Source organism: Theropithecus gelada, chromosome 8 (assembly GCF_003255815.1).
Source record: "Theropithecus gelada isolate Dixy chromosome 8, Tgel_1.0, whole genome shotgun sequence".
NCBI lineage: Eukaryota > Metazoa > Chordata > Mammalia > Primates > Cercopithecidae > Theropithecus > Theropithecus gelada.
The window spans coordinates 72,230,900-72,249,578 of record NC_037676.1 but is presented as its reverse complement, the minus strand read 5'-3'; the positions used below and the strand labels follow the sequence as shown (position 1 = coordinate 72,249,578).

Below are 18,679 nucleotides of genomic sequence, written 5' to 3'. Positions count from 1 at the left end.
TTGGCAACAAGAGCGAAACTCCATCTCAAAAAAAAAAAAAAGAAGAAGAAGAAGAAGAAGAAAAATAAGGAAAGAAAAAAAAAGTACACTGAGGTTGCTAAGGTCTACAGTAAGAGCAAATCTTCTTCTTTTTTTTTTTTTTTTTTGAGACAGGGTCTTGTTTTGTCACCCAGGCTGAAGGGCAGTGGTGTGATCCCAGCTCATGACAGCCCCGACCTCCTGGGCTCAAGTGATTCGCCTGCCTCATCCTCGGGGAGCTGGGACTACAGGTGTGCACCACCACACCCGGCTAACTTTTAAATTTTTGTAGGGGTGGGTCTCAAACAATTCTCTAACCCTCTGAGTTGGTTGGGTTGGTGCAGCAAAGTGTTCAATGAGGAGTCAACAATGGAGTAAACTCTAATACAGGGAGAAAATGGTTTTGCTGGAGGTTGATCACAAACATTAAATACAAATCTTTGATATTCTGGCCTCTGACCTCATGAAGGGCATTCATAATTGATCACACAGGGTTGCTGAATCTTAGTATTGTAGTAAAGTTTCCATTTAGATTAAACTAAATTTTTATTTTTTTTTGAGTTGATAAAGCAATAAAATTATATGCTGAGTATTTTCAACTTTTTTGGCAATAATTTCAAACTTGGAGAAAAATGTCAAGAAAAGTACAAAGAACTAGGCTGGGCGTGGTGGCTCACGCCTGTAATCCCAGAACTTTGGGAGGCCAAGGCGGGCAGATCACCGGAGGTCAGGAGTTCGAGACTAGCCTGACCGATATGGTGAAACCCTGTCTCTACTAAAAATACAAAAGTTAGCTGGGCGTGGTGGTGGGCGCCTGTAGTCCCAGCTACTTGGGAGGCTGAGGCAGGAGAATCGTTTGAACCTGGGAGGTGGAGGTTACAGTTAGCTGAGATCATGCCACTGCACTCCAGCCTGGGTGACAGAGTCAGACTCTGTCTCAAAAAAAAAAAAAGGAAATACAAAGAACTTCCAATATGCTCTTGAACAATAAGATTCACCAACTTGTAAAAAAAGTTCACTAATTGCTTAAAATTTATTTTTCTTCCACACATTTTTATTAGAAATGGTGCTTGCTAGTTAGTGTGTAATATGTAATACTATTTAATTTAGCACAACATCTATTATCTTTTTTATGTTAGTTTTTTCATGGCTGTTCATAATGAGGACCTCTTTGTCCAAGAATTCTATCACCTGGAAATTTTGAGAATTATTGACCCCAAGGTGTGCTCTGGTGGAAATTTCACAAGAAATGAGCAGGAGGCTCACTTGAACCTGGGAGGCAGAAGTTGCAGTGAGCCAAGATTGTACCACTGCACTCCAGCCTGGGTGACAGAGTGAGACCCTATCTTGGAAAAAAACAAAAAAAAAAAAAAAGGAAGAAGAAGAAGCAGAGAAGGAGCAGAATCTTTTCCAGGCCCTTCATCTTAGTGGGATTTTCTCTAAACCACTATATTGCTCTATCATTGGCCTTTTTAGTAAAATTATTGGTTTTTACATTTATTATTATTTTTCCTTTCTTTCTCCTTCCTTCCTTCTCTCTCTCTCTTTCTTTCCTTCTCCTTTTTTTTTTTTTGAGACGGAGTCTCGCTCTGTCACCCAGACGAGTGCAGTGGCACGATCCGGGCTCACTGCAAGCTCCGCCTCCCGGGTTCACCCCATTCTCCTGCCTCAGACTCTGGAGTAGCTGGGACTACAGGCGCCCATCACCACACCCGGCTAATTTTTTGTATTTTTTAGTAGAGATGGGGTTTCACCGTGTTAGCCAGGATGGTTTTGATCTCCTGACCTTGTGATCTGCCCGCCTTGGCCTCCCAAAGTGCTGGGATTACAGGCGTGAGCCACTACGCCCGGGTCTTTCTTTCCTTTTTTCTTTCCTTTCTTTTCTTCTTTCCTCTCTCTTCTCCTCCCTCCCTTCCTCCCTCTCTCCCTCCCTCCCTCCCTCCCTTCCTTCCTTCCTCTCTCTTTCTCCCTCTCCTTTCCTTTCTTTTCCTTTCCTTTTCTTTCCTTTCTTTTCTTCTCTCTCCTTCCTTCCTTCCTTCCTTCCTTCCTTCCTTCCTTCCTTCCTTCCTTCCTTCCTTCCTTCCTTCCTCCCTTCCTTCCTTCCTTCCTTCCTTCCTTCCTTCCTTCCTTCCTTCCTTCCTCTCTCTGTCTCTCTCTCTCTTTCTTTTTTTCTTTTCTTTTTTGACAAGGTCTTGCTCTGCTGCCCAAGCTGGAGTGCAGTGGTACAAACATGGCTGACTGTAGTCTCAGCCTCCTGGGTTCAAGTGATTCTCCCACTTCAGCCTTCCAAAGTGCTGTGATTACAGGTGTAAGCCACCACACCTGGCCCCTTTCTAGTAAAATGAAAGTATTGATTCAAAAACGTCCCCTTGGCTGGGCACAGTGGCCCAGGCCTGTACGTAATCCCAGGACTTTGGGAGGAAAAAGCAAGAGGAGTCCCTTGAACCCTGGAGCTTGAGACCAGCTTAGGCAACCTAGTGAAACCCCATCTCTACTAAAATAAAAGTCCCTTTTGCAGGTTCATTAGCCACTGTCACTATTCTTACTCTATTGTTATAATGGAAAATGTGAGTTTTGGAGTCAGGCAAACTCGGAATTGATCATAAATATGTTGATCATATCTAGTAAGTGGATCATCTCTAGTAAGTGATAGTATCACTTACTAGAGGCAGGACTTGTCTTCAAACCTGGAGTCCTCATGGGTAAAGTCGCTGATCACACAGGGTTGCTACAAGGATTAAAAAGAGATACTGTAAAGAAAAGTGCCTGGCCGGGCGCGGTGGCTCAAGCCTGTAATCCCAGCACTTTGGGAGGCCGAGACGGGCGGATCACGAGGTCAGGAGATCGAGACCATCCTGGCTAACACGGTGAAACCCCGTCTCTACTAAAAAATACAAAAAACTAGCCGGGCGAGGTGGCGGGCGCCTGTAGTCCCAGCTACCCGGGAGGCTGAGGCAGGAGAATGGCGTAAGCCCGGGAGGCGGAGCTTGCAGTGAGCTGAGATCCCGCCACTGCACTCCCGCCTGGGCGACAGAGCGAGACTCCGTCTCAAAAAAAAAAAAAAAAAAAAAAAAAAAAAGTGCCTGGCACATCACAGGTTTTTGATAAACACCCAGTGCATAAACGATTTGTAAATAGTTATGAAACCAGGAAAGCCAGGAAGATCGTGGGGAACATAAACTGACATGCCTCAGAGAGTTGTTTTTGATTTTACCATCTTGGATTTTTTGGCGTTCCCTATCTCTTTCTCCCTTTTCTCCCTTCTGCAATCTGAATCATGGTAGGTCATCATGAGCATCTATCAGCTACTGTTACCGAGTTTTCTTTACCTCTCTTCTCAGTGTTATACATGTTTCGTTGTAATTCTCCTACTAACCCTATGTACTAGAAACGCTTATCTTCATTTTACAAATGAGGAAGCTGAAGCTTTGGAGGTTCTGTAATTTGCTGAGGAATCACCCAACTATCACTGAATCACTTTACTATACTGAAAATACAACATATTTATGCCGATGACCCTGAAGAAAAAGGTTCAATTATGTTTAATATATTCTCTTAAAAGGGCAGGGAAGTGGGCAGTACATTTTAAAAATAGTCTCCCTGGGCCAAGCGCAGTGGCTCCCACCTGTAATCCCAGCACTTTGGGAGGCCGAGGAGGGCGGGTCACAAGGTCAAGAGATGGAGACCATCCTGGCGAACATAGTGAAACCTGGTCTCTACTAAAAACACAAAAATTAGCCGGGCATGGTGGGGTGCGCCTGTAGTCCCAGCTACTCGGGAGGCTGAGGCAGGAGAATAGCTTGAACCTGGGAGGTGGAGGTTGCAGTGAGCCAAGAGGCACTCCAGCTTGGTAACAGAGCGAGACTCTATCTCAAAAATAATAATAATACATACATACATAAATAACATAAAAATAGTCTTACTGAAATATAATTTATGCACTATAAAATTCACCTATTGTAGCCAGGCATGGTGGCTCACCCCCATAATCCCAGCACTTTGGGAAGCTGAGGTAGGTGAATCACCTGAGGTCAGGGGTTCATGATGAGCCTGGCCAACATGGTGAAACCCCATTTCTACTAAAAATACAAAATTAGTCAGGCATGGTGGCAGGTGCCTGTAATCCCAGCTACTCAGGAGGCTGAGGCAGGGGAATCACTGGAACTCAGTAGGCAGAGGTGGCAGTGAGCCGAGATTGCGCCATTGCACGCCAGCCTGGGTGACAAGAGTGAAACTCCATCTAAAAATAAATAAATAAATAAATAAATAAATAAATAAATAAATAAAAATTACCTATTGTAAGCACACAGTTAAATTATTTCTAGTGGCCGGGCGCGGTGGCTCAAGCCTGTAATCCCAGCACTTTGGGAGGCCGAGGCGGGCGGATCACGAGGTCAGGAGATCGAGACCATCCTGGCTAACATGGTGAAACCCCGTCTCTATTAAAAATACGAAAAAAAACTAGCCGGGCGTGGTGGTGGGCGCCTGTAGTCCCAGCTACTCGGAGGCTGAGGCAGGAGAATGGCGTGAACCCGGGAGGCGGAGCTTGCAGTGAGCTGAGATCCGGCCACTGCACTCCAGCCTGGGCGACAGAGCCAGACTCAGTCTCAAAAAAAAAAAAAAAAAAAGAAAATTCATTTGTGTGTTATTTCCTTACACCTTGAGTTTTCTACAAATTCCTCTTAAACTTCAATTATCAGAAAATTGACCACATGTCAAAAAGTGATAGATGAATTGTGCCAGAAACCCAAATGTATAAGAGCATGGCATTTCTGCAGACCAACTGGTACTTGAATGTATGACTCCAGAAGAACTAACCAGGTTCACAGACATCTATTATTTTGGCTGTTTATTTATTTATTAATTTATTGACACAGAGTCTTGCTCTGTTGCCCAGGCTGGAATGATGTGGTGTGATCTTGGCTCACTGCAGACTCCATCTCCCGAATTCAAGCGATTCTCCTGCCTCAGCCTTCTGACTAGCTGGGATTACAGGCATGCACCAACACGTCTGGCTAATTTTTATATTTTTAGTAGAGATGGGGTTTCGTCATGATGGCCAGGCTGGTCTGAAACTCCTGACCTCAAATGATCTGCCTGCCTTGGCCTCCCAAAGCACAGGGATTACAGGTGTGAGCCACCAAGCCCAGCTTTGGTTGTTTAAAACTAATAGCTATCATGGGTTCATCAGGGCAGGAGGGGTATAGAGTGATTCAAAAGCGGCAACCCAAAATGACAATCTTTAGTCTATTAATTTATAGGTACCTTAATTCTTTTTGTTTGTTTGTTTTGTTTTGTTTTGTTTTGTTTTGAGACAGGGTCTTGCTCAGTTGTCCAGGCTGGAGTGCAGTGGCTCAAACATGGCTTACTGCAGCCTCAACCTCCTGGGCTCAAGCGATCCTCCCCTCTCAGCCTCCCAAGCAGCTGGAACTGCAGGCACACCACCACACTTGGTAAATTTTTGTCTGTTTTGTAGAGACAAGATTTTGCGATGTTGTCCCGGCTGGTCTCCAACTCCTGGGCTCAAGGGATCTGCCTGCTTTGGCCTCCCAGACTACAGGCATGAGCTATCACGCCCAGCAGTTGCCTTTATTCTAATGAAAAAAATTAAACAACTTATGTGAGATTTCTTTCCATGGTTTAATTATAAACTGTTTAAAATCACTATTTGTTTGTATTATCATTTAATTATGCAAAATAGATGCTGTGTAAGATAATCAGCAATTATATCCAATGTCCCTTCTACTCTTGAAAGTGTCCTGGTTTTGATGATGCAATCACACTATTCACTGAACATTTACTTTGTGCTATGCCCTTTTCTAAGTACTTTATATGGGCTCATTATGTATCGCAGAGGTCCCATACATTATAAGACCATGCCTTCAAATTTTGAAGGCAATTAGCGATTCAGCATTAGCTAGAATGATATTGTGCATGCTACTAATAGATTCTTCTTAGTATTTTCATTAGTCAGGAGTGTAATGGTGCTGGGGAAACCTAATAATAAAGCAAGCAATGGTAATTGATTGTTATGGATTAATCAAAGAGTATATAAAGCAGAGCATATAAATTTTGGAACGAATCATCAGCATTTAGAAGTGTTCTGTCCTTTCAGGGAAGATGAATGAGCATTGAGAGAAAACTGTTTTTTTTTTTTTCTCGTTAATGACACTTCTTTTCATTAAAGATAAGTTTATCACTGGTAATTACCTTCATTCCTTCAACCAGACTTGTACAGGATAACAGGACTAGAGAAAAAAATCTGAAAAACTTATCATAATCAGGGCCGGGCGCGGTGGCTCAAGCCTGTAATCCCAGCACTTTGGGAGGCCGAGACGGGCGGATCATGAGGTCAGGAGATCGAGACCATCCTGGTTAACACGGTGAAACCCCGTCTCTACTAAAAAATACAAAAAAAACCTAGCCGGGCGAGGTGGCAGGCGCCTGTGGTCCCAGCTACTCGGGAGGCTGAGGCAGGAGAATGGCGTAAACCCGGCAGGCGGAGCTTGCAGTGAGCTGAGATCCGGCCATTGCACTCCAGCCTGGGTGACAGAGCGAGACTCCGCCTCAAAAAAAAAAAAAAAAAAAAAAAAACTTATCATAATCAAATGGAAATTATTGGTTCTTTCACATTTTGTACCCCATATAACAAAAATTAAAATTTTAGTTCCGTGACAACTCTATGACTATACTAAAAATCATTGAATTGTTTAAACAGGTGCATTGTGTAATATTTGAGTGAATTATATCACAATAAAACAGTTTTTAAGATTTTTTTTTGCTTGGATGCCATGGCTCACATTTTGGGAGGCTGTAATCCCAGCGTTTTGGGAGGCTGAGGCAGGAGGATTACTTGAGCCCCAAAAGTTCACAACCAGCCTGGGCAAAAAAGTGAGATCCCATCTCTACAAAAAATGAAATCAACCAGGCACGGTGGTCTGTCATTCTAGCTACTTGGGAAGCTGAGGCGGGAGGGTCGCTTGAGCCCAGAAGTTTGATGCTGCAGTCAGCCATGATCGCATCACTGCACTCCAGCCTGGGCATTTGTAAAAATACAAATACTGTCTCTCTTTTTTTTCTTGAGATGGAGTCTCGCTCTGTCACCCAGCCTGGAGTGCAGTGGCACGATCTCGGCTCACTGCAACCTCCGCCTCCTGGGTTCAGGTGATTCTCTTGCCTCAGCCTTCCGAGTAGCTGGGACTACAGGCACACGCTACCACGTCCAGCTAATTTTTGTATTTTTAGTAGAGGTAAAGTTTCACCATGTTGGCCACGATCGTCTCCATCTCTTCACCTCATGATCCACCTGCCTCGGCCTCCCAAAGTGCTGGGATTACAGGCATGAGCCACCGCACCCAGCCTGACCCTGTCTCTTAAAAAAGAAAAAAGTGGGAGTCTGGCCTATTCACATGCAGATCTATCAAATCAGACTCTCTGGGGGATGGGACTGGCCCACCAGCAGGTTTAAAATCTTCCTAAGTGATTTCAACATGCAGTCAAAATTGAGAGACACCAGTTTAGCTAAAAATGGCTGGGGCAGAGCTCTGGGTGACAGGCACCTTCTTCCAACTGGATAGGCTAGAAACGGGCTCTTTCCTAAGGGAAGTACTCATGGATACTGCTAAGTACTAACTCTGGATGAGCTCAGCATGTACTGAGTGGATACAAAATAAGAGAACAAGATAGCTAAGGAGGGCTGGAAGCGTAAATTAAAAGAAAAAATCAAGGCCAGGCACAGTGGCTCACCCCTGTAATCCCAGCACTTTGGGAGTCCGAGGCGGGTGGATCACCTAAGGTCGAAAGTTTGAGACCAGCCTGGCCGACATGGAGAAACCCCGTCTCTACTAAAAATACAAAAATTAGCTGGGGGTGGTGGCACGCGCCTGTAATCCCAGCTACTCTGGAGGCTGAGGCAGGAGAATCACTCGAACGTAGGAAGTGGAGGTTGCAGTGAGCTGAGATTGCACCATTACACTCCAGCCTGGGCAACAAGAACAAGACTCTATCTCAGAAAAAAAAAAAAAAAAAAAAGAAAGAATCAAAATAGAATAGAAAGAGCTAAGGAGACAAAGGAGAACCCAGAGACCCTTTAATTGGTCTTACATTTTAAGAGTAGAAAGCACATTAAGAATCTAATTTAAAAAAAAAAAAAGCTAGGCTGGACTCAGTGGTTCACGCCTGTAATCCCAGCACTTTGGGAAGCCAAGGCGGGTGGATCACCTGAGGTCGGGAGTTTAAGACCAGCCTGGCCAACATGGTGAAACCCCATCTCTACTAAAAAAAAAAAAAAAAAAAAAAAAATTAGCTGGGCGTGGTGGCGGGCATCTGTAATCCCAGTTTCCCAGGAGGCTGAGGCAGGAGAATCGCTTGAGCCCAGGGGGCGCAGATTGCAGTGAGCTGAGATTGCGCCACTGCACTCCAGGCTGGGTGACACAGTGAGACTCCGTCTCAAAAAAATAAAATAAAATAAAAAATCTAATTCAATATCCACAGTTTTCTAAGGTAAGGGATTAGAACTTAAGCAGTGTATCCCAGCAGGACACATTAGTTTACAACAAAACCTTGAGTAGAAGTCAGGACTTATCAGTGCCAGTGCATTCTAAACCTAATACAAGATGGGAGGCACTCCTTGTTTTCCAAGTCATCTGCCGCTGAAACAGAGAAGCTGCAAAAATGCAGTACTATACACAATTCCCACAACCTGGCTTTCCTGTATGTTAACATTTTACATAGCCAAGTTTCAATGATCCAAGTCAAAAAATTAACATTGGTACAATGCTATATTCTTTTACAAATGAAGGAACCAAGGCCTAGAGGGGTTAAGGGACTTGCCCAAGGGAACTCATCCAACAAGTGGCTAAATCTCCATAACCTTTAAGGACACAGGTACCCAGTTCCCTTTTGTTTCATCTTAAGACCAGTTTATATTGAAACATGTTTCTGGAATGAAGCCTGGATACAAGCATTATGTTGTCCAGCTGACTCCACAGATGCAAGACTAGAGATGAGGCTGCTAGAACTGCCTTGCCTGCTCCTCTGGAAATAGAAGTAGTTTATGTAAGTAACTGTATGGGAGTGTGACAGCTCTCTCTAAGAAAGACCTTTGCGCCTGGTTCAATGCTCTGCTGCTGTTGCTGTTCCTCCCCTACCCTCCCCTGCCCTCCCCTCTCCCTCCCCCCCGCCCCGCCTCACAGAGTATTGGGATTATAGGCGTGAGCCACCGCGCCAGGCCCCTTCACTCTTAAAATTCGTAATTCTTTTATCGTTGAACTTGTTTTGTAAGTAAAATCCCATGGTACAAAGGAGTATAAGCATGAGCGGGAGTGATAAACCAGCAGCAGGGTGGGGGACTCCGGGCAACGCGGGCAGGGCAGGCGCCTGAGCCATTCTTCAGGTGCACAGTGCGCACGCGCAGGCCTCGCCTGGGCGGAGGGGCTGGGATAGACCTCGGAGCAGCTGTGGCCACAGTAACAGCCGAAGGGCGGCGGGCGGGAGGACGGCTGTGCGCATTTGTCTTTGGAGTCTGTCCTTGCAGCGCCTAGCCCGCCTGTTGGTTCATACTGGGCAAACGTTGTCAGTAAATCACTACAAAACAGAAGCGTCCACGTGGACATTGCCATCAAGCACATCAGGGTTTACTGGACTTCTGCAATGAGTTTAGACTGTCTGGTTTTGAAAACTGCTGCAGCGTTGCAAAAGTTAATATCCACAGGCTTAGAAATAGAAATTAAAGGCCAGGCGCGGTGGCTCACGCCTGTAATCCCAGCACTTTGGGGCTGGCGGATCACCTGAGGTCAGGAGTTTGAGACCAGGCTGACCAATATGATGAGACCAAGTCTCTACTAAAAATACAAAAACTAGCCGGGCGTGGGGTCTGTGGCATGTGCCTGTAATCCCAGCTACTTGGTGGGGGGCTGAGACAGGAGAATCGCTTGAACCCGGGAGGCAGAGGTTGCAGTTAGCTGAGATAGCACCACTGCACTCCAGCTGGGCAACAAGAGCAAAACTCTGTCAAAAAAAAAAGAAAGAAAGAAATAGAAATTAAATTTAAAGAGTGTCACATTCAACAGAAAACACTTTTCATATGATGCTTCAGATGAACCAGTAATTAGGGAGAAAGACAATTTTAAAACAGCTTTTGACTGGACACGGTGGCTCATGCCTGTAATTTCAGCACTTTGGGAGGCCGAGGCCAGTAGATCACCTGAGGTCAGGAGTTCCAGACCAGCCTGGCCAACACGGGGAAATCCCATCTGTACTAAAACAAACAAACAAACAAAAATTAAGGCCAGGCTTGGTGGCTCACGCCTGTAATCCCAGCACTTTGGGAGGCCAAGGTGGGCAGATCACAAGGTCAGGAGATGGAGACCATCCTGCTAACATGGTGAAACCCCGTCTCTACTAAAAATACAAAATATTAGCCAGGCGTAGTGGCACATGCCTGTAGTCCCAGCTACTTGGGAGACTGAGGCAGAAGAATTGCTTGAACCTGGGAGGCCGAGGTTGCAATGAGCCAAGATCTTGCCACTGCACTCCAGCCTGGGTGATAGCATGAGACGCCGTCTCAAAAAGAAAAAAAAAAAAAAGATACAATAAAGTCTTAATCCTCAGTACTGCGGAATGTGAACTTATTTGGAAATAGAGTTGTTGCAGATGTAATCAGTTAAGATGAAGTCATAGCGGAGTAAGGCAGGCCTCTATTCCAATATGACTGGTGTCCTTATAGGAAAAGGAGAGAAGCCGGGCACCAAGGTTCACGCCTGTAATCCCAACAGTTTGGGAGGCTGAGGTGGGCCGATTGCCTGGGCTCAGGAGTTGGAGACCAGCCTGGGCAACGTGGTGAAACCCTGTCTCTACAAAAATGCAAAAATTAGCCGAGCATGGAAGCGCAGGCCTGGAGTCCCAGGTATTTGTGGGGCTGAGGCAGGAGGATTGGTCCAGCCCAGGAAGTCAAGGCTGCGGTGAGCTGGGTTCACACCACTGCATGCCAGCCTGGGTGACGGCACAAGATGATGTCTCTGAAAAATAAAAATAAAAAGGGAGAGGGCCGGGCGCAGTGGCTCATGCCTGTAATCCCAGCACTTTGGGAGGCCAAGGCAGGGGGATCTGAGGTCAGGAGTTCGAGACTAGCCTGACCAACATGGAGAAACTCCATCTCTTCTTTTTTTTTTTTTTTTTTTTTGAGACAGAGTCTCGCTCTGTCGCCCAGGCTGAAGTGCAGTGGTGCGATCTTGACTCACTGCAAGCTCCGCCTGCCGGGTTCATGCCATTCTCCTGCCTCAGCCTCCCGAGTAGCTGGGACTACAGGCGCCTGCCACCGCGCCGGCTAATTTTTTGTATTTTTAGTAGAGACGGGGTTTCACCGTGTTCGCCAGGATGGTCTCGATCTCCTGACCTTGTGATCTGCCCGTCTCAGCCTCCCAAAGTGCTGGGATTACAGGCGTGAGCCACCACACCCGGCCTCCTGTGCTTTTAATTGTAGAAAAGGGATTGATTTTCTGGGCAGGTGGCTGCAGGTTATCAGTCATCATTCTAGTTTATTTATTTATTTGAGATGAGGTCTCTCAATGTTGCCCGAAGTAATGAACTCAACTCCTGTGTTCAAGTGATCTTCCTGTCTCAGCCTCCTGAGTAGCTAGGTATCCCAACTGTGGCACCACCACTGCTCAGAGTACTCTTTTTAGTTTTATTATGATTAATTTATATATTTATCTCTTTTTGAACAAGGTTTTGCTCTGTCACCCAGGCTGGAGTGCAGTGGCACACTCATAACTCACTGTAGTCTCAAACTCCTGGGCTCAAACAATCCTCCTTCCTTAGCGTTCCAAGTAGCTGGGACTACAGGTATGCACTACCACACCCAACTAGTTTTAAACATTTTTTGTAGCTGGGCATGGTGGCTCATGCCTGTAATCCCAGCACTTTGGAAGGCCAAGGTGGATCACAGGAGGACGCGAGTTCGAGAACAGCCTGGCCAACATGGTGAAACCCTGTCTCTACTTAAAATACAAAAAATGAGCTGGGCATGGTGGCACACGCCTGTAATCCCAGCTACTCAGGAGGCTGAGGCACCAGAATCCCTTGAACCTGGGAGGCGGAGGTTGCAGAAAGCAGGGATCACGCCACTGCACTCCAGCCTGGGCGAAAGAGCGAGACTCTGTCTTGAAAAAACCAAAGCAAACCATTTTTTGTAGAGACGAGGTCTCACTATGTTACCTAGGGTGGTCTCAAGCTCCTGAGCTCAAGTGATCCTCCCATCTTGGCCTCCCAAAGTGCTAGGAATATAGACATGGACCGCCATGCCTGGGCTTCTTGCTACCCTTTAACAATCAGGCAGCTCCTCCTTAGGCTTTCACACACAGCTCTTCCTTCTACTCCAATGCCTTTCCTTCAGGAAATTCAAAGGTCACTGTAGACAAATAAAATAGATTTTTAGAGTTCCTTTAAAAATTTTATTAGGGCCGGGTGCGGTGGCTCAAGCCTGTAATCCCAGCACTTTGGGAGGCCGAGACGGGCGGATCACGAGGTCAGGAGATCGAGACCATCCTGGCTAACACGGTGAAACCCCGTCTCTACTAAAAAAATACAAAAAACTAGCCGGGCGAGGTGGCGGGCGCCTGTAGTCCCAGCTACTCGGGAGGCTGAGGCAGGAGAATGGCGTGAACCCGGGAGGCGGAGCTTGCAGTGAGCTGAGATCCGGCCACTGCACTCCAGCCTGGGCGACAGAGCAAGACTCCGTCTCAAAAAAAAAAAAAAAAAAAAAATTTATTTTATTGTTTAAATTGACAGATAAAATTGTACTTATCATATGTAACATGACGTTCTGTATATATACATTGTGGAATGACTAGATCTAGCTAATTAACATAGCATTACCTCACATAGCTATCATTTTTGTGGTAAGAATGCATAATGTCCACTCTGTTAGCATTTTTCAAGAATACATTATATTGTTATTAACTATAGGCACCATGGTGTATGGTGGAGCTCCTTGGAACATCTCTGAACATAGGCTGATGGCATAACACCAATGAACGGGCACAAAATGATGTGGTCTACATTTGTCATTCTCTGAAGGTCTGGCTGACAGATAAAATGTTGACTATGAGGGCAGAATTGAAGGTCTCCATTTATTTCAAAACATTCCCTAAGTAGATGGCTTTTTGACCAAAGTAGATAGCTTTTTGACTGGCGTGGTGACTCAGGCCTATAATTCCAGCACTTTGGGAGGTCGAGGTGGGTAGATTGTTCGAGCCCAGGAATTTGAGACCAGTCTGGTCAACATAGAGAGATCTTTCCCTTCTTCCCTCCCTTCCTTCCTTCCTTCCTTCCTTTCTTTTTAAAAATTGTTTTTATAGCCGGACATGGTGACTCACGCCTGTAATCCCAGGACTTTAGGAAGCTGAGGTGAGCAGATCACCTGTGATCAGGAGCTCGATACCAGCCGGGCCAACATGGTGAAACTCCATCTCTACTAAAAATACAAAAATTGGTCAGGTGTGGTGGTGGGAGCCTGTAATCTCAGCTACTTGGGAGGCTGAAGCAGGAGAATCACTTGAACCTGGGAAGCAGAGGTTGCAGTGAGCTGAGATCACGCCACTGCACTCCAGCCTCGGCAACAGAGTGAGATCCTGTCTCAAAAAATATATATATATATTTGTTATATATATATATATATATAAAACAATAATAATAATTTTTTTTTTTTGAGACGGAGTCTCACTGGGTCACCTAGGCTGGAGTACAGTGGTGCAATTTCGGCTCACTGCAACCTCCGCCTCCTGGGGTCAAGCAGTTCTCCTGCCTCAGCCTCCTGAGTAGCTGGGATAACAGGCATGCACCACCACGCCCGGCTAATTTTTGTATTGTTAGTAGAGATGGGGTTTCACCATATTAGCCAGGCTGGTCTCGAACTCCTGACCTTGTGACCCGCTCAGCCTCCCAAAGTGCTGGGATTACAGGCATGAGCCACCGCGCCCGGCCTATTATTTTTTTTTTTTAAAAAAGAGTTTGCTTGTTCGATGCAAACCTGGTACCTCTTTTGTGAAGCGGCAGCTGAGGAGACTCTGACACTCGCCATGGCCAACGAAAAGCCCAAGGAAGGAGTCAAGGCTGAGAACCACGATCATATTAATTTGACAGTGGCAGGGCAGGATGGTTCTGTGATGCAGTTTAAGATTAAGAGGCATACACCAATCAGTAAACTACTGAAAGCCTATTGTGAAAGACAGGGATGGTCAATGAGGCAGATTAGATTACAATTCGACGGGCAGGCCGGGCGCGGTGGCTCAAGCCTGTAATCCCAGCACTTTGGGAGGCCGAGACGGGTGGATCACGAGGTCAGGAGATCGAGACCATCCTGGCTAACATGGTGAAACCCCGTCCCTACTAAAAAATAACAAAAAACTGGCCGGGCGATGTGGCGGACGCCTGTAGTCCCAGCTACTCGGGAGGCTGAGGCAGGAGAATGGCGTGAACCCGGGAGGCGGAGCTTGCAGTGAGCTGAGATCCGGCCACTGCACTCCAGCCTGGGCGACAGAGCAAGACTCCGTCTCAAAAAAAAAAAAAAAAAAAAAACAATTCGACGGGCAACCAATCAATGAAACAGACACACCTGCACAGCTGGAAATGGAGGCTGAAGATACAATTGATGTGTTCCAACAGCAGACGGGAGATGTCTACTGAAAAGGGAACCTGCTTCTTTTCTCCAGAACTCTGTTCTTTAAAGACCAAGATTACGTTCTCAATTAGAAAACTGCAATTTGGTTCCACCATATCCTGACTACTACAGTATAGTTTTTTCTATTCTTTCATTTCCCCCTTCCCCACTCACTTATTGTACATAAAGTAACTGGTATACGTGCACAAGCATATTGCATTTTTTTTTTTGTAACTAAGCAGCCAATGGTATGTTTTGATTGACATCAAGTGGAGACGGAATGGGAAAAATACTGATTCTGTGAAAATACCCCCTTTCTCCATTAGTGGCATGCTCATTCAGCTCTTGGTATTCCAGTAAGTTATTTTGCTCTCACTGTTTTAACAAAGATAAAAATAAAAAAATAAAAATAAAAATCCTTGCATACCTTGTTCAATTGGAGAATTTTAATGTTTTTCATTTATCATTGTAAAACCAAGGACAATTTTGTAACTTTTCTGTACGTAGCTGTTACATGCAGGGCAATATGTCTTTAAGTAGGGATAAATTACTCTAAAACAAAAAAGAATCCTATATAGTTTTCCCTTCAAGTCAAGCATCTTGTTGTTTAAATAAACTTCTTGTTTAAAAAATAAAATAAAATTAAAAAGAGTTTTTACTAAGATGGGGATCTCATCATGTTGCCCAGGCTGGTCTTGAGCTCCTGGGCTCAAGCATGTTTTGTGGCTCATCCACATTCATGTATTAGTACTTCATTTTTTTTTTTTTTTCCTTTCTGTCTTTGTTTCTTTTTTTCTTTTTAATGGAGTTTTGCTCTTGTTGCCCAGACTGGAGTATAATGGCATGATATTGGCTCACTGCAACCTCTGCCTCCCACGTTCAAGCGATTCTCCTGCCTCAGCCTCCCGAGTAGCTGGGATTACAGGCATGTGCCACCATGCCTGGCTAAATTAAATTTTTAGTAGAGACAGGGTTTCACCATGTTGGTCAGGCTGGTTTCGAACTCCTGAGCTCAGGTGATCCACCCGCCTCGGCCTCCCAAGTGCTGGGATTATAGGTGTGAGCTACCGTGCCTGGTCTACTTCATGCTTTTTTGTGGCTGAGTAATATCTCATTGTGTGTATACCATGTTTTGTGTAACTGTTCATCCGCTGTTGGACATTTGGGTTATTTCTATCTTTTAGCTCTTGTGAATAGTGCTGCTATGAATATTTGTGTAGAAGCATTTGTTTGAATCCCTGCTTTCAATTATTTTGGGTTTCAAGTAGAAATGGTGGGTCCTGTGATGATTCTATAATTGCTTTTTAAGAAACAGAGAAACTGTTTTCCATAGTGGCTGCAGTATTTTACAGTCACACCAGCAATGTAAGAGGGAGGGGTCAAATAATAAATTTGCCAACATTTGTTATTTCCTACTTTAAAAATTATAGCCACACCGGGTGTGGTGGCTCACGCCTGTAATCCCAGCACTTTGGGAGGCCAAGGCAGGTGGATCACCTGAGGTCAACAGTTTGAAACCAGCCTGGTGAACACGATGAAACCCCGTCTCTCCTAAAAATACAGAAATTAGCCGGGCATGCTGGTGGGAGCCTGTAATCCCAGCTACTCAGGAGGCTGAGGCAGGAGAATCACTTGAACCCTGGAGGCAGAGGTTGCAGTGAGTCAAGATGGCACCATTGCATTTCAGCCTGGGCAATAGAGTGAGACTCTGTCTCAAAAAAAAAAAAAAAATTATAACCCTCCTAGTGGGCATGAAGTGCTATATCATGGTTTTGATTAGTATATACCTAATGACTGATGATGAGAAACTGTTATCTTCTTTGGAGAAATATTTAAGTCCTTTGCCCATTTTAAAAATTGCACTTTTTGCCAGGTGCGGTGGATCATGCCTATAATCCCAGCACTTTGGTAGACCGAGGCAGGCGGATCACCTGAGGTCAGTTTGAGACCCACCTGACCAACATGGAGAAACCCTGTCTCTACTAAAAACACAAAATTAGCAAGGCGTGGTGGCACATGCTACTCGGGAGGCCGAGGCAGGAGAATCGCTTGAACCCAGGAGGCGGAGGTTGCAGTGAGCCGAGATCGTGCCATTGCACTCCAGCCCGGGCAACAGGAGAGATACTCCGACTCAAAAAAAAAAAAAGAGTGAAATTCTGTCTTAAAACAAAAACAAAACCAAAAACAAAATTAGTGACAAGAGTGAAACTCCATCTCAAAATAAATAAATAAATAAAATTGCACTTTTTTGTCTTTGTTGAGCCACTGCATCTGTTTATTTCTGTTACACAACAATGATTAATACTTTTTTTTTTTTTTTTTTTTTTTTTTTTTTTTGAGACGGAGTCTCGCTCTGTCGCCCGGGCTGGAGTGCAGTGGCCGGATCTCAGCTCACTGCAAGCTCCGCCTCCCGGGTTTACGCCATTCTCCTGCCTCAGCCTCCCAAGTAACTGGGACTACAGGCGCCCGCCATCTCGCCCGGCTAGTTTTTTGTATTTTTTAGTAGAGACGGGGTTTCACCGTGTTCGCCAGGATGGTCTCGATCTTCTGACCTCGTGATCCACCCGTCTCGGCCTCCCAAAGTGCTGGGATTACAGGCTTGAGCCACCGCGCCCGGCCCGATTAATACTTTTAATCATGACCCAGAAGCACACCCAGAAATAATATATTAGAGTCACCATAATTTTGGTATTAGGAGATTATCATATTTCAATTATTTGACAGTAATCCAAATATAATGAACATAACCATTAATGAGACTATTTGATAGAGCATCTCATTCTTCAGCATCTTTCTTCCTTCCTTCCTCCTTTTTTGTTTTTGAGACGGACTCTCACTGTGTTGCCCAGCCTGGAGTGCAGTGGTATGATCTCAGCTCACTGCAACCTCCGCCTCTCGGGTTCAAGTAATTCTCTTGCCTCAGCCTCCTGAGTAGCTAGGATTACAGATGCCCGCCACGATGCCTAACTTTTGTATTTTTGGTAGAGATGGGCTTTCACCATGTTGGCCAGGCTGGTTTTGAACTCCAAACCTCAAGTGATCTGCCCACCTCGGCCTCCCAAAGTGCTGGGATTACAGGTATGAGCCACCGCCTCTGGACTCTTCAACATATTTCATTGAGTAATGAGGTTTGCTAAGTAAATTGCTTTTCAGGTACTATACCATACGGATTTGCAGGAAACAGTTTTGTATGGGCTGTCTAGTCACCCCATATAACAACTAAAGCAAAGTTAGCTGCTTGGAGAAGTTTTTTTTTTTTTTTTCTTTTCTCACCAGAGGTTGAATGCTGGAAAAAGTTTTTGATTTTGACATTTTCCACCTTTGATTTTAAGCATATTTAATAATAACTGTAATAATTTCAAAGTAATTAGGTGTTACCTGGATGCTAGAAGTTTCTAACAATAGGTTATTATTATGTGCTTTGCCAAAAATACTAAATTCAGTGGCCAAGTATTGTACTGGCCTGCAGGAAAAGCATAAGAAATAATGGGGTTGAGTCCAAGGGAGAAAGTAAAGGTTCCTTTTATTCTGAATGATCTAGCTTAGTCTTAAATTTGTACAATACCCAACCTCTCTGCTTTGGTGAACCTTGGTGATCATCTATTCTATGGAATTAAAAATGTGGTGGTGGCTGGGCATAGTGGCTCACGCCTGTAATCCTAGCACTTTGGGAGGCTGAGGCGGGTAGATCACCTGAGGTCAGGAGTTCGAGACCAGCTTAGTCAATATGGTGAAACTCTGTCTCTACTAAAAACACAAAAATTACCCGGGCATGGTGGCAGGTGCCTGTAGTCCCAGCTACTTGGGACGGGGAGGCTGAGACAGGAGAATTGCTTGAACCCAGGAGGCAGAGGTTGCAGTGAGCCGAGACTGCGCCACTGCACACCAGCCTGGAGGACAGAGAGAGACTCCTCTCATAAACAAACAAACAAACAAACAAACAAACAAAAACATGGCAGGGCAAGGTGGTTCAGGCCTGTAATTCCAGCACTGTGCGAGGCC

General features: G+C 45.1%; 1 protein-coding gene across 2 annotated transcripts; it reads left to right on the top strand.

Moving 5' to 3' along the window:
• Positions 1–14,096: 14,096 nt before the first annotated feature.
• On the top strand, positions 14,097–14,703 carry LOC112630435 (small ubiquitin-related modifier 2-like). 2 transcript variants are annotated; one of them, XM_025394726.1, is made up of 2 exons: positions 14,097–14,245; positions 14,637–14,703. In XM_025394726.1, the coding sequence occupies exons 1-2, from the start codon at positions 14,097–14,099 to the stop codon at positions 14,701–14,703; spliced, it is 216 nt and encodes a 71-aa protein (XP_025250511.1). The 2 variants fall into 2 exon arrangements, with proteins under 2 accessions (XP_025250511.1, XP_025250510.1); XM_025394725.1 differs by having other exon boundaries at positions 14,097–14,275; positions 14,595–14,703.
• Positions 14,704–18,679: the final 3,976 nt, after the last annotated feature.

Coding starts and splice junctions, on each gene's coding strand:
- LOC112630435 (XM_025394725.1), top strand. CDS start 14,097: ATGGCCAACGAAAAGCCCAAGGAAGGAGTCAAGGCTGAGAACCACGAT. Junction 14,276..14,594: donor TCAATGAGGCAGATTAGATT/ACAATTCGACGG, acceptor AAAAAAAAAAAA/ACAATTCGACGGGCAACCAA.